General features: G+C 54.5%; 4 protein-coding genes across 4 annotated transcripts; all 4 read left to right on the top strand.

The window, feature by feature from the left end:
- Positions 1-2408: 2408 nt before the first annotated feature.
- sebA (putative C2H2 transcription factor (Seb1)) lies at positions 2409-4240 on the top strand (the record flags this gene model as incomplete). Its single annotated transcript, XM_058453733.1, has 2 exons — positions 2409-2958; positions 3102-4240. 2 exons carry the CDS (start codon positions 2409-2411, stop codon positions 4238-4240), a joined length of 1689 nt encoding a protein of 562 aa, XP_058307924.1.
- A 955-nt stretch (positions 4241-5195) lies between these two features.
- Positions 5196-7412, top strand: N7498_006670 (diphthine--ammonia ligase family protein; the record flags this gene model as incomplete). The annotated part of the gene is made up of 1 exon (XM_058453732.1): positions 5196-7412. One exon carries the CDS (start codon positions 5196-5198, stop codon positions 7410-7412), a length of 2217 nt encoding a protein of 738 aa, XP_058307923.1.
- A 657-nt stretch (positions 7413-8069) lies between these two features.
- Positions 8070-10801, top strand: N7498_006669 (putative phosphatidate cytidylyltransferase; the record flags this gene model as incomplete). Its single annotated transcript, XM_058453731.1, has 2 exons — positions 8070-8637; positions 8697-10801. 2 exons carry the CDS (start codon positions 8070-8072, stop codon positions 10799-10801), a joined length of 2673 nt encoding a protein of 890 aa, XP_058307922.1.
- A 1184-nt stretch (positions 10802-11985) lies between these two features.
- atg1 (serine/threonine protein kinase ATG1) lies at positions 11986-14992 on the top strand (the record flags this gene model as incomplete). The annotated part of the gene is made up of 3 exons (XM_058453730.1): positions 11986-12111; positions 12179-14777; positions 14832-14992. The coding sequence occupies 3 exons, from the start codon at positions 11986-11988 to the stop codon at positions 14990-14992; spliced, it is 2886 nt and encodes a 961-aa protein (XP_058307921.1).
- Positions 14993-15101: the final 109 nt, after the last annotated feature.

The following is a 15101-nucleotide window of genomic DNA, read 5'->3' as shown; positions in this document are numbered from 1 at the left end:
TGTCGATGAGAATAATGCCTCCGGTTCAGGACTCGATGTGCGAGGTTATCGGGCTACATGCTGCTCCGTGCTGGACCTGAAATGGGACCGTAGGTTTCCAACTTGCCAGTGTGCCACCGGTCGCGTCAACCCAAACCTTGCTTGCGCGGCGTGCAGGCGGCTGTGGTGTGAGTGTCTCTCAACATAACTCGATGTGTCGGAAGGCAGAGAGTTGGAGTGTCATGATGGATCACAGTGGCTGCCCCGGATCTACCTTGAGAGATGTGAGATGTGAGACGGGCAGGGCCATCACACCAGGCCATGCAATCGGAACACATCACTTCGCGACATGGCTGCAGCAGCTTGGCCAATGAGATCTACCACAGTGACGCCTGAAAGTGTAAACCAGAGTGGAGGGGGCAGTTCTACTGTAGCCTATAGCATACTGCAGTCTGCTGCGCGTCGACGTAGTTCAATGTACGATGTCATTCACCCTACATGGCCCATCTCCAATCAGGCACGGTAGGGCAGTGGGAACTAGCGCCCCGGAACGTATCGCACCCCATTTGGCCTGTGAACAAAGAAGATGGAGAGGAGCCTTGCCTCCCCATAGATTCTTATGCAGCCAATCCCCAGAACTCTCCGCTGGTTCTCGCGGCTATGGCCTCCACAGCGTGTTCCTGCAGTAGGCCGCGCAGACCATCACACGTATTTTCAGCTTTCAGCTGTCGTCCATGGACCGCGACTCCTTACAGTTGAGACTCTGGCATGTGCAGTGGCAAATTATCGCCACCGCGGATCTGGGTGCGTTCGCAAAAAAGAGAGAACTAAGGTTATGATGATGGACGGTTGGCACCTTGATCACCGGGGTGGATCAGACCGAGGAACTTTGAACTCCCCGTTGTATGTACTTGTCGCCGGGATCATATGAAACGGAGCCGGAAGGAGGGAGAGGAGTATGTCATTTATGCCGACCGTTTCACAATTGAAGGCTAGTTGGACGGTTCTCGCCACAGTTGATAGCGCGTTGATAGCGCGATGGGAAGGTGATAAGCGACAGTGGCAAGCCTCGCGGGCCAAGAGGCAGGACTCCCTCATGGGGAATGGATTCAGATCATCGCCATGGGACTCCGTACATTCAGCAAAAATACCCGCACACCAGGTCCCGGGGGCAGGCGCAGTCAGATCAAATGCAGATCGCTCGCCGTGCCTTGGCAGGATAATGACGGGGACGGGATAGACGTGGGCCCTTGGGCGAACCGGCCAATTTCTCCCCGACACCATTGGAGGCGTCCGGGTGGAAATAGCTCCCCCCACACACCGTCGATGCTCATTTGTCGCGGGTCCACTGATAAGAGGTGCAAATGATTGCCGCTGTCACCCTCCTGCCTCCAATCGCCGTGCACCTCGTGGCCACACGCGGTTTCCCCATTTTTGGAACTTGGGGAGTGAACCTGCCCATGTGATACATTCCGTCTTCCAGACGATATTGGTGCGAGGGCTTCGGTACCGTCACCCAGCTGCGCAGGTAGGCGCCGACGCCGTCACGGTCGGGGAGAACGATAGGACGGAAAGAAATCACTCTGAGCACAGCCTCTCTCCGCATTTCAGCGTAACACCAGCATCTCGTGCTGCTCCACCTCGCTTTTTGGGCTCATTGACCGATGTGGGCTCCCTGACCCGATACATCCTGTACAGGCGGGCCAGTGCCCGTTCCCTTGGGTACTTGGTTCATTCTCACAGGCAAATGGGTCCGGTCCCCACCCCAAACCTTCCTACTGATTGGGGCCGACGGGACTGAACACCCTGGTTGATCCCGCCCCGGACTGGCTTGATACCACCATTACTTACACAGCATTGAGACACATTAAATTATTATTTTTATTTCCTTTCTTTTCGCCCAAAAAAGAAAATAAAATAATACTGTTCCTGGCCCACACCCGACTAGTGACCCGGCAAGTAGAAAATAGCACTGGCAGATCACTCTTTTATCCACTCGCTCCCTCCCTCTCTCTTTCCCATCTTATCCCAGATTGCCATCGGCCCTGTCTCTCATTTTTTTCCTTTTTCTCGTTGTCTTCTTATTTCATTTCCCATTTCCACTTTCCGAACTTGAACTGTTTTGGGTTTGGGTAGTTTTCGACTTTGTGATATTTCACTCCTTCCCATCCGGTTCCTTCTGGTTCCTGTCCTTCCTTTACACCTCACAACGAGGCCTGACCTCTCACATTACTATACCTCACAACCCTAATCGTGCCGCGTCTACACATTCCTTCATTACTTGACGCGCTCCTCTTATCCTTATCCTCTAATAATTCCCTCGGTCAATTGACGATTTGAATATCGTGTCAAAAAGGTGTGTGGTGTTGTACTACTGATACCTGTTCCTTCCTCGCGAGTATGTGCTAACGTTGACAAAAAAAAAGACCATGGACTCCTACACAGTTGCGCCTCAGGTGCAGAGCCAACCTTCGTTCGCATACTATGCCGACACACAACAACAGCAGGGCCACTACACCAACCAGCCCTCGGAAGTTCCCTACTACGGTCAGATGCAGTACGCCCATGGCGAGCAGCCCATCTACCAGGCGCAGTCCATGATGAACATGCACCAGATGGCCACCACCAATGCCTTCCGCGGTGCCACCATGAACATGACTCCCATTGCCTCGCCTCAGCCCTCGCAGATGAAGCCGGCTATCATTGTGCAGCATGGCTCACCCGCTTTGATGCCTCTGGATACCCGCTTTATCGGGACGGACATGTACGGATTCCCTACAACTCCGCCGTTGTCCTCGTCAGGCAGCACCATCAGCAGCCCGCCCTCGGCCAATGGCACTTTGCACACTCCCATCAACGACGCCTTCTTTTCCTTTGAGAAGGTGGAGGGTGTCAAGGAAGGGTGCGAGACCGACGTCCACCAAGAAATCCTGGCCAACCCGGAATGGGGGCGCGCCGACTCACCCCCCATGACACCAGGTACGTCTGAATGTGATGCATGCCATTTGCGCAATCAATGCAACCTGCAGCCACGGAGGGGCGCCCCGAAAATAGAACACGGCCCCCCTTCGATGATGTGCAATGCAAGGGATTTATGACAGCAGACTAACCCGCTTTTCCAGTCTTTATCCACCCGCCGTCTCTTACCGCCAGCCAGGCGTCCGATCTATTCTCCGCCCACTCCTGCCCCTCGCTTTCCCCCTCCCCCTCTCCAGTCCCGACCGATATCCTTGCCCAATCCCAGGGCTTGACCGATTCCACCGGTCAGAGTTTCTGTGACCCTCGTCAGCTCACGGTCGAGCCTTCGGTGAATGTGCCCGCTCCCCAGAACCTCCCTCCTCTGCCCACCCTCACATGCGATGAGGAGCAGCCTCGCGCCGTGGTGGGTAGTGCGTCCGTAACCCTGCCCGTCAACGAGAACCCCTCGCCTTCCTACACGGCTTCTTCCGCCGAGGACCCTCTGAGCTCCCTGCCGACCTTCGACAGCTTCTCAGACCTCGACTCCGATGATGAGCTGAGCCACCTGGTGGACTTCCACCCGGGCAGCAACTCTCTCTACCTGGGTGGCAAGCGTCAGCGTGTGGAGCAGTTCGTGGCCGAGGATGAGGGCTTCCTCAGCGAGCACAGCCTCGACGACTCCGATGAGCATGAGGGCTTCATGCACCATGCTCTGCCTTCCTTCGAGTGGGCCGAGTCCGTTGAGCCCCACGTCGAGGCAGATGAGGATTTCTCCGAGGAGGAGACCAAGATTAAGAAGCGCAGCAACCGCAAGTCGTCTAGGAAGACCGCCCATATCGACGAGGACCACCATCGCAAGTCCCTGTCCGTCCCACACTCTCACGCGACTGCCCACTCCGACTGCAGCACCGACTCCGAGCGGGCTCCCGTGTCGGTTAACCGTCGGGGCCGCAAACAGTCTCTAACCGAGGACCCATCCAAGACCTTCGTGTGCACTCTGTGCTCGCGTCGGTTCCGTCGCCAGGAACACCTCAAGCGCCACTACCGCTCGCTGCACACTCAGGACAAGCCCTTCGAGTGCCACGAGTGCGGCAAGAAGTTCTCTCGCAGTGACAACCTGGCTCAGCACTCCCGCACCCACGGCGGTGGCTCCGTCGTCATGGGTGTCTTGGACTCCAGCGACGTGTCCTTTGACGAGCAGCATGACGCCGGTGCTTTAGGTGCCGTCGTGTACGAGTCCCAGTCCGGCTCTGAGGACTCCGCCGACCGTCGGCCGGCAAAGAAGCGCAAGCGTGACGTCTAAAAGACGAACTCTTGCGTTGATGATTTCTATGAGACCAGGAGAACTTCCTACTGCATATATAATAACATACATTTCCTCGGTCGCGGTGTTGCTCGACCGTTGCGGTCTTGATTGGGTTTGGCGTCCGGGCATTTACACTGGTGTCGGAATATTGGGTCATCGGTGTACGGCAACTTGTCCCGTCTTGGTCATATCAATCCCAAAAATGGGGAACTACACAGGCTGTGAAATGCCTCGGGCTGGTTTCTGGGAGAAACGGGATTCCTTCATGAACATTCCATGATGGAGAAAAAGAAAAGAAAAGAGCAAACGGCTTCTGCTTCTGTGCCCTGATATGGGTTGATTGGGACGTTGATTTCCTTTGTTACCTTTCCTTTTGTTTTTGTTTTCTCGCCGGTCCAGCACAATGTGGGCAGTTTTGATCCAACTTCCCCCTTTGGGTTCGTTTCGATGTGACATTTTTTGATTCCCTTCGACTCTTTTCTTCGTTTCGTTCAGCTTGTGTTGCTCTTATTTCATGTAATATTTTTTGGTTTTTGTTTTCCATTATTTGCCCTCACCTCCCCCCATCCGCTTCTTTGTGCTGGTCACATTCGTGTATAAATTAATTTGACCACTCCTTTTTCCTTGCACACATACCCCCTTCTTGTATTGCATTTCTTGCCTGCCCCTTTCTGTGTTGGTCTCAGGTCATATATGGATCCCGCGTGGATCAAGCATCAAATTACGCATAATCACAATGAACTTCAAGTGTACTGTACCTTTCAAGCCTGTAGCTATAGCGTGTTTGGAATCTCGAATGAGATTTGAAGCTTTTGGGTAAACATCGCCTTTGACGCGTTTATGGAGTAAACAACCCGCTTATCGCCTATCACTATCGATAAGCATGTGGGACCACAAAAAACCACCCTCAACCCACCACAGCACCGTGAGAAGTCCCCTCAATTGAACAACCATGCCCGGCCTAAACGTGATCGCCCTAATATCAGGCGGCAAAGACTCCCTCTACTCCATCCTCCACTGCATCCGAAACGGCCACCGTGTGGTCGCCCTCGCAAACCTCCACCCCGAACTCCGCACCGACACCGAAGATGACGAAGACATCGACAGCTTCATGTACCAAACAATCGGCCACAGCGTAATTCCGTTGTACCAAGAAGCACTCGATATACCTTTATACCGCGCGCCTATCACCGGTGGCGCCGTCGACACGGCGCGTATCTACCGCCACGATGCAGCCGACCAGTCTGCCGAAGGTACTTCCGAGGACGAGACGGAGAACCTGGTCCCGCTCCTTCGGAGGGTTATGGCAGCTCATCCTGAAGCGAATGCTGTGTCGGCGGGTGCCATTCTATCCACGTACCAGCGGACTCGGATTGAGAATGTCGCCGGGCGGTTAGGTCTCGTCCCTCTTGCCTGGTTGTGGATGTATCCGTCGCTTCCTGCGCCTGGTGAACGGGAAGCTGATCCTTTGGCGATTAAGGAAGCGGGATTGTTGGAGGATATGGCGGGGTGCGGGTGCGATGCCAGAATTATCAAAGTTGCGTCGGGGGGATTGGATGATGGGTTCCTGTGGGAGAGTGTCTCTGGATCTGAGAATACTGGGCGCGCAGTGCGGAGGAAGATTGTTAAGGCTATGGGGAGGTTTGCGGCGCCGGAAGATATTCGTGGTGCGGTGCTTGGTGAGGGTGGTGAATATGAGACGTTGGCGATTGATGGGCCGGGGTTCCTTTGGAAGCAGCGGATTGAGATCGAGGAGCGCGAGGTCGGCACCGGGGAGGGTGGTGTTGCGTTTATGAAGTTGAAGGGGGCCAAGTGTGTACCTAAGGAGAGGGATGAGATTACACCACAGGATGTGAGGAGGCCTGCTTTGTTGGATACTCCGTTCGCTGCTGCTTTGGAGGAAATGCCTGAGCTTTCTCCGTCTGGATCTGAGACGCGGAGGCTGACGGCCTCGCTTGCTTGGTCTATTTGCGAACCCCATCATCGTCATTCCAACTCGACATGGACAATCTCGAATCTCGTCGCGCCCGAGGCTGGACCGGGTGCTGACGAACAGATGAACGGCATCATCACGAAAGCCGAAGCAGCGCTCCAGACCATCTCGGAATCCACGCCTCGGTCCACCGAGGACATCGTCTTCGCAACCGTCCTCCTTCGTTCGATGGACGACTTCGCCTTGATGAACAACGTCTACGTCTCCCTCTTCAAGAAACCCAACCCGCCCGCTCGAGTCACGGTAGCATGCGGCGACGCACTCCCCTCCAACGTGAAAGTAATGGTCTCCTTCGTGGTAGACATGGGCGCACGAAGTAGTCGCCAAGGCCTACATGTTCAGTCACGATCATACTGGGCACCAGCCAATATCGGGCCATATTCACAAGCCATGTCCATTCCGCTACAGGGAAGCAGGGTGGTCTACATTGCGGGTCAGATCCCGCTCGAACCGGCTTCTATGGAGGTTGCCACGGCTGGCAAATCTTGGGTTGAGGACTTCTATCTGCGCGCTGTACTGTCTCTGCAGCATCTTTGGAGAATTGGTGATGCTATGCAGGTTGATTGGTGGCTCGGTGGCGTGGCTTTCTTGACAGGGGAAGACAAGAGTATCAAGACACAGGCGAAGATTGCATGGCATCTTTGGAAGAAGATGCATACGCGGGTTGAGAGTTCCGAGTCGGATGATGAGTGGCCGCAGCTTGATGCGTGGGATATCAAGTATGGCCGGAGGGGCGAGGAGCTCACACCCGAGAGTGTTTCTTCGACGTTGCCGAAATTCTCCGTCCTTGACGAGGGTGCTCCTACTATTTCGCCGTTTTTGGCGGTTGAGGTCGATGGGTTGCCTCGTGGCAGTGATATCGAATGGCAGGGTCTGGGAAGTCAATGTGAAACAGCTGCGGTCGAGAGCAAGACGGATTGTGTTTCTACTACTGTGGACGATAAATATCGCTACATCGGTCTTGAAGTCACTACGTCTCAGGAATATTTGGAGCAGAGTCTCCGTGAAATCATGGATACCCATTGCCAAAACAAGGGTCTGGCGCAGGCGGTGCTGTATACCACGCAACCTGTTCCCGAAGGCCTCTGGAATGGCCAAGTCATTCCTTGCAGATCTGTTTGGGGCCGGGAGGGTCGACGCTTGACAGCTGGCATTGCCTTGCAGGAGCTTGCATAAACATGTGAATTCTGTCAAGATTTGCGCATGTGATGAATGATGAATCAAGAAATCCATTTTATACCCGTAATCATATCATGACCTGCCACAAGATAGCACCGGGAGGAAGGCATTCCAAGTGTTAAATTGTATGTGGCTTATGGATTCTACAAGTTATTAGACCGTTAGCTGCTTAAGACAATGTTGCCGGTCGCTAGGATTGACTACGATGATTCTGCCAAAAACGAGGACATGATAGACTTTCTGATCTAGGGCCTGGAAAGAAATGAAAACATAGCCCCTTTCTTCCGTGCTATCGCTATGTTACGCACATAGAGCTGGGCCAAGAGCTCATATTGAGGGTCCTTGTGGTAAAGAGAACAAGGATGAGCATGTTGAATGTCTTTCTGCATCTTTTGCGGATTTCGGAAAAGACACGTTGAGATCGTGGGGAGACACATACGCGGGACGTCATATGGGGCGAGCATGTGATAAGCACGAACCTTTCCGCGTTGAGCCAAGATAACAACATCACTTCAACAATTGTCCGTTCACTTCGTTGGTGCGCCGAGTTCAAAAATTCCTTTTTAATTTCTTCAGCGTCCTCGATTACGCTCGTTCACTCCAATTTCCCTCGCACACGCGGCATGACGCACCTACTGTCCTAGGAATGGCGCAATGAATTCGCGGGGCCCCGAAGAAAAGGAACCCACCGCTTGCAGCAGCACTTTGGGTACAGCTACAAGCTCCGAAGTGCTTGCTGAAGACTTGCGGCAGTTCACACGCTCCCCCCATCCTTACCACCGAAGCAGACGCCTCTTATCGCGTACACCATCCGAGCAAGGCGACCGGCTGCAACCGCTATCCTACTCGAAAGCATCGCGCACACCGAGCGACAGTGGCACAGAAGCAGATGATGAAAGTACTGGGATTCTAAGAGGCCTTCCGGCGCCACCTGTGCGCCCTCACAAGGGATTGCGCGCGGGTGGGAACGGTGCCGGTGACTCCGATTCGTGGTTGCCTTCTCTACAACCATGGCCGTCACTCGTACGATTATCGATCAGAGGCTCAAGGCGAAGCTCAGGAGAGGAGGCAGGTGGAAAGGCTGCTGAAAGAACACGGATAAAATGCAGGACACGGGTCGAAATCTTGCGGCGGTTGCTCGAGACTGCTCTGTTGCTCTCCGTCGGCGTTGTGGTCTTGCTGCAGAGAGATGCGCGTTCGCTTGCATGGGCTTGGAAAAAAGGTAGGAGCATCAATGGTCACTGGATGTCTAGCGCGTACGACATATTAACTTATTTGCAGAGCTCGCCGCTCATGGCCTCTTGCTGCTAGGCCTCTACGCCTCCCACCCCCTCCTACTTCGAATCTCGAGGAGCCGGAGATGGCGCATATGCTCCTCCAGCCATTCAATTTTCTCAATACCGGAAAGCTTCGACCCGGCTCCGCTCCTATACCCAATTTTTGTCCCGGTATTTGTCGCGCTTTCGCTCTCACAACACCAACCAGCACTGGTCATGCCAAACATCATCCTCAGTCTCTCCTCTCTACCGGCACCAGTCATCCCTCTACAAAACTGGATCCATGGGTGCTCTATTCCGCACTGGATAGTTAGCGTTGTGCCTATCATCGTCTCCGAATACCTCTCCTTCGACTCTACAATTCCCAAACCGCTGACGCTTCGTGGGCACGATGCAGAATTGTTGATCCTTCTTTTTCCTTTGCATCAAGCGTTGATACCCACCCTAGACTTTTTGTTGACGACCAGCATTCTCCCTGCGGAGCTACAGCTCCTGACGACAGCTCTGATCAATTTGTATTTGTTTGCTACCTCCCCCCAGGCCGAAATTCTCAAGGCCTTATTATGGCTGGGAGGAATGTGTCTCTTTGTGTCTTGTCGAAACATACTACGTTGGGAGGTGGCTCTCGCTCGGATCCCAAGCTGGAAGTTCCGCCGCTCCCTTAATGGCTCGCTGTCACCGCGGAAGTTCATCAACATGATGGACCACCGTCTTTGTCAAATACTGAGCAGGCCTGATGAGCCCACTTCAGACAGCGACGATGGGGTTCCGAAACCACGCAAGACCAGAACGATGCGGGAAATTCGAAACCCTGCACCACCCGTGGCCCCCGCGTCTGCCATCGATAATGCCCCTACAGAAGAAGTCTTTGAGAAGTACTTTACGCGACGGCGGCGGCATACGATATCCACGTTTGACGAGGCAGTTCAGGAAGAACGGGTCCGCACTACACCGGGTGGCCGGCGTAAGAAGTTGATGGGGCCCGGTCTTGCTTCTTTCTTATCGCTCACCGCAGCCCAAGCGCAGGTCCGCAAATGGCTGTATGCGGCGTATGTCTACCTCGCGTCGCTGGCAATCATCCTTGGTCCCATCCGAAAGTACGTGAGTGAGCGCGCCCTTCAAGGACAGGATCCCTTTGGATGGGCTTTGGGATATCTGCTGGGAAATTTATCGGGGTTCCGTTTCTGGGTGCTCATGCTGAATCTCGAATATTGGATTCAACTCCCACCGCGCCCGGACACAGACGGCGAGGACGTCTCCTGTTGGCTCGGCCGGGTAGAACACCTGCGCCAGACCAGTTTCGGACCAGCCAACGGCCGCCTGTTGGTCATTGTTTACTGCGTCCTGGTACTGGCGACCGGACTGGCCGTAGTGTTTCAGCTCAGTTCGGTTGCCGAGGTCGACACCCGGCGTAAGGTGTTCCACGGCACGATGGTGCTGATGTTTCTACCTACGATTTTCGTGGACCCGACATTCTGCGCTTTGGCACTGGCTTTGGTCCTCTCCATATTCCTCTTGCTCGACCTTTTCCGAGCCTCTCAGCTGCCTCCGATTTCCCGACCGCTGACCAATTTCCTGGCCCCTTACGTTGATGGCCGCGATCACCGTGGCCCCGTCATCATCTCGCACATATTCCTCCTGATCGGATGTTCCATCCCACTCTGGCTCTCCCTCTCCGATCTCCCTCGGACCGGCGACGGTCCCTGGGTAGGCTGGGACGTGCCCACCCGCGACGTCAGCATGGTAAGCGGCGTTATTTGCGTGGGGATGGGCGACGCAGCGGCGTCGTTGGTGGGCCGTCGGTACGGCCGGCTGAAATGGTTCTGGGGCGGAGGTAAGTCGCTGGAGGGCAGCGTGGCCTTTGCAGCGGCGGTGACCTGCGGTTTGCTCGCCGTTCGAGCGTGGCTTGTGGTGGGAGGATGGTCGGTGACTGGCGCCGAATCAGTCGGGCCAACGGCCTTCACATTTCGCTTCTGGGTGTGGACGGGCTGCAAAGCCGTGTTGGCGGCAGGAGGAACTAGTGCCACCGAGGCGATCCTCACTGGCTGTAATGATAACGTTGTGGTGCCAGTGGTGCTTTGGCTGCTGGTGCGGGGTCTGGGTGTTTGATTATGGGGTTGTATAGCAAGTTTAGATTGGCTTTCCTGTAATCTGTATCATATAGAAATCGTTCTATTCTGTACCTGGCGGGAATGATACACTCGTTCATTGCAGGGGTTTCTCCAAGGTTGTTAGATAAGGTTTGTGGTTATCGGGGGGGGGGCACCACTTGGCTGCTGATCTCGGCCCAGATAACGGTACTTTCAGTAGATGAGTGGAGGAAGCAACCTGCGTGAAAGAAGGTGAAGGAGAATGAGATAATGAACTACAGGGCTATCTGCCGTGCATTCGTTGACTCTACAGCCACTATACCTTCTACCGCCCCTGAGACTGTGCTATATATAAAGAAGAATGAATCAGCTGATAGGTCACGACATTCCCTATCTAATCGATAACAGTAAACCCCCAAGTCACTCGAGTCACCAACCTTCATGGACACCTGCAGTTGTCTCTTCCCCCTTTTTTGGGTCTTTTCCTTTCTTCCTTCCCAATTTAAACCCTCGACCCCATCCTCCTGAATTTCTCCCCAATTTCCCCAACTTCCCCGGTTATATCCCACCATCCTCCTTCGTAAGTACATCACCCCCTCAGCCCCCCGGACCCACGCCGCCCTTCTGACCGCCTTACCAGATCATCGCCGCCAGTCACTCGTTATCGTTGGCCCAGGTCACACCCCCCGTCACTTTGGGACGCAGTCCTTGGTTTCAACCTTCCCGCCCTTTCAGCATCACATCATCACCATCCCCCATTAGGTCTTTGCCTCCCCCGACCTTGGTCCACCATCGCTACCATATCTACCCTATACTTGACCCTTCTCCCATTCTCCGCTATACTTCACCACTTCACCGCTTTCCCACCTTTTGGGCATTTCTTCCCTGGAGCTCCAGTTTACTTCTTTAGTTGCTGGTCTGCTTCTTCGTCCTCGAATCTCTTCCTGATCAAGTCGAGTTCACCGGTCTGGCTCTGCGGCAGGCCGTCAGACATTCCATATTCGCTATTTCGCCGGTTCTCCTTCCCTTCTACCCGGCAGCTACACAATCCACCACTTCCCGGCTCCCCTGATGGGCCTCTTGCAGCGCCGTTCGTCTTCACTACTGCTGCGGTAGTTGTGGTTGCGTGTAGTCGGTGACTGATATCCTCCAGAGTTTCTCTGCGGGACATCAGGACAGTGACGTACTCGCTTTGTGACAGCCATGGCGGCTCAGCATACTCGGAGGTCACGCGAGACCTCCCGGCCCGAGATGTCCATCGGTCGATACACGAGACTCGATGAAATCGGCCGCGGAAGCTTCGCGACGGTATACCAGGGTGTTCATACGGTGAGTCATACACGCTTCGTGACGCGTTCATCCCCAGTTCAAACGCTGATCGTTTATTTCCTTACAGAAATCTCGCACCTACGTTGCCATCAAGTCGGTGAACCTGTCGAAGCTCAACAAGAAACTCAAGGATAACCTTTCCTCCGAAATCGACATCCTCAAGGGTCTCCACCATCCGCATATTGTCGCACTTATCGACTGCCATGAATCAACATCCCACATCCATCTGGTCATGGAGTACTGTGCTCTGGGTGACCTGTCGCTCTTCATCAAGCGGCGAGATACCCTGGCAACCCATCGGTACACCAGAGACATGATTGCGAAATACCCGAATCCCCCCGGCGGAGCCCTGAATGAGGTGGTAACTCGTCACTTTCTAAAGCAACTTGCAAGTGCCCTGCAATTTTTGCGAGATCGAAATCTCATCCACCGAGATATCAAACCTCAGAATCTCCTGCTTTGTCCGTCACCTTCTTCTTATCGGAGCGGGGTAGCCAACGTCATTCCGTTCAAGGGAAGCGACAATTCCTATGAACCTACAACTGGGCTGGAGTCCTTGCCAATGCTCAAAATCGCGGACTTCGGATTTGCTCGGTCCTTACCGGCTACCTCGCTAGCGGAGACCCTGTGTGGCTCTCCACTTTACATGGCACCTGAGATTCTCCGATACGAGAAGTACGATGCTAAAGCTGACCTGTGGTCGGTTGGCACCGTGCTCTACGAGATGGTGGTGGGACGGCCTCCGTTCCGAGCCACGAATCACGTCGAACTTCTTCGGAAGATCGAGAAAGGCGAAGATCGAATTCGATTCCCAGAAGACAACCCAGCTTCAGAGGATATCAAGAAGCTGATTTGTAGGCTCCTCAAACGGAACCCCGTCGAGCGATTGAACTTCCCTGAGTTCTTCACCAACAATGTCATCACCGACATAATTCCGGGCTTGGTAGCCGACGATACACCTCGAGCCTCGCGACGTTCGTCTGTGGAACTTACCCGTAGCTCAGGATCCTACCGGGCAGAGAATCGACCAACTCAACCAGCTCAACTCGATGCGAAGGCCGGTAGAGATTCACCGTACTCTACTGATCAGGGAGAACCTACTACATATCCGCCAAGCCACCGACCCTATGTCCCGCGGCAGAAGTCCGAAACTCCACCGAATTCTGCGCCGATGCGCCGGCTGGGAAGTGGAGACAGACCGTCTTCAGGTGTCTCCAAGGAGCAAACGCGAGGAGGCATTCCGCCAACTCGGCCCAGTGCAATCACTCAGGCCACCGCTCCAGCTCGTCAAGAGCTTACCGGTCGCCAAACCTCTGCAACTGCAATGGAGCGGCAAAAGAGCCGACACACTCCTACTGGATCACCACGAACCGGAGAGCTCGATCGTATCCGAGAGGAGCGCGAACGCGCTGCCCAAGAGGTCGCATTTGAGAGGGACTATGTGGTGGTGGAGAAGCGTGCGGTGGAAGTCAACGCATTTGCGGACGAGTTGGCACACAGTCCACATATCCAAGGTGGGTTTCCCCGAGGACAGACTGGCTCTGTTACTCGCCGTGCAACTACTCAAGGATTGCCGACCTTGTCATCCACCTCTCCGCATACGAACACTTCCAAAGCCATGCAAATCGCTTCTGGAAGGGCTCGAGCCGACTCGGGTAATCAGCGCCAGCACTCGTACGAGCGACGCTACGGACAGAGCCCGACATCTGCGACATCTGCGATCTCAAAAGCCCTGAATATGGCCAGCGGCCGGCTTTTCAGTATGGGCTTTTCGCCTCCTTTGGCTGGTACGAAAGGAGGAAGGTCTCCGCCCTTGGCCTACAACCCTTTCCCTATCTATCCCGCTCCCCAGGAAAACATGATGCTTCTAGCTGGTGGGAAGAATGCCACTACCGATGAGGACTCCAGGACGGTCCAGTCCCTTGAAGAGTGCGCTACTCGCAGCGACGTTGTCTTTGGCTTCGCCGAGGTCAAATACAAGCAGCTTATTCCGCTCGCACCCTCGGCACCGAATGACGCCCCCATTGCCTCCAGCGATCCCGGCGATGATGACCTGACAGTCGACGCTATCGTGACCCTTTCCGAAGAAGCGCTGGTCCTCTACGTGAAGGCCCTGTCTCTGCTAGCCAAATCAATGGATATCGCAGGATCGTGGTGGGCGCGGAAGAACAGGGAAGATGCATACGGTGAATCACCAAGAAGTGAGAGCTCCACCAAACTGGCCGGTTCTCAGATCAACAAGGTAGTTCAGTGGGTTCGGAGCCGTTTCAACGAGGTCTTGGAGAAGGCCGAGTTTGTACGTCTCAAGCTTGTTGAAGGACAGATGCGTCTTCCGCTTGACCACCCTGCTCACCCGGACAATCACTCCGTCGGCTCCACCTTTGCATCATACAATTCTCAGGATGTGGTCGTGAGCCCCGGTGTCACAGCCGAGAGGCTGATGTACGATCGTGCGCTTGAGATGAGCCGTGCCGCCGCTATCAATGAGTTGACCGGCGAGGACCTGCAGGGCTGCCACATGGCGTACATGACTGCTATTCGCATGCTGGAGGCGGTTCTGGAAGAAGACGTGCTTCGCTCTTCCACCAAGAGCGACCAGAGCGCCTCTCATGTCACCGACAAATTATCTCTCGGTGATGGCGAGGACCGCCAAGTAGTCATTAAACGTGAGTGCCTCCTTTCCAATTCAACTCCGCTGAAGAAACGCTTACATGTTACAGTAATTTCCAGCATGCGCGGCCGATTGACGGCCCTTACCAGGAAGCTTAGCGTCCTTGAAAAGCGAACCTCGGCCCCGACTCTCGCTACCGGCGCCGGCAGACTGCCATCATCTAACCCGGCCCCTATTTCCCATGCCACTGGTGCAACCCCGCCTCGATGAATCTATTCAAAACTCCCACCAAATTGGCGTCTTAATTGCACTCTTGATCAAGAACTACTCTCGATTGAAATCTCGACTTTTTGCTCTCCATCTCGACCTCTTCTGTTTG

Source organism: Penicillium cinerascens (assembly GCF_028974065.1).
Source record: "Penicillium cinerascens strain IBT 15544 chromosome Unknown contig_6_segment0_segment0, whole genome shotgun sequence".
Classification (NCBI taxonomy): Eukaryota; Fungi; Ascomycota; class Eurotiomycetes; order Eurotiales; family Aspergillaceae; genus Penicillium; species Penicillium cinerascens.
Note: the sequence above shows the minus strand (reverse complement) of the source record. Positions and strands in the feature narration are given on the sequence as shown.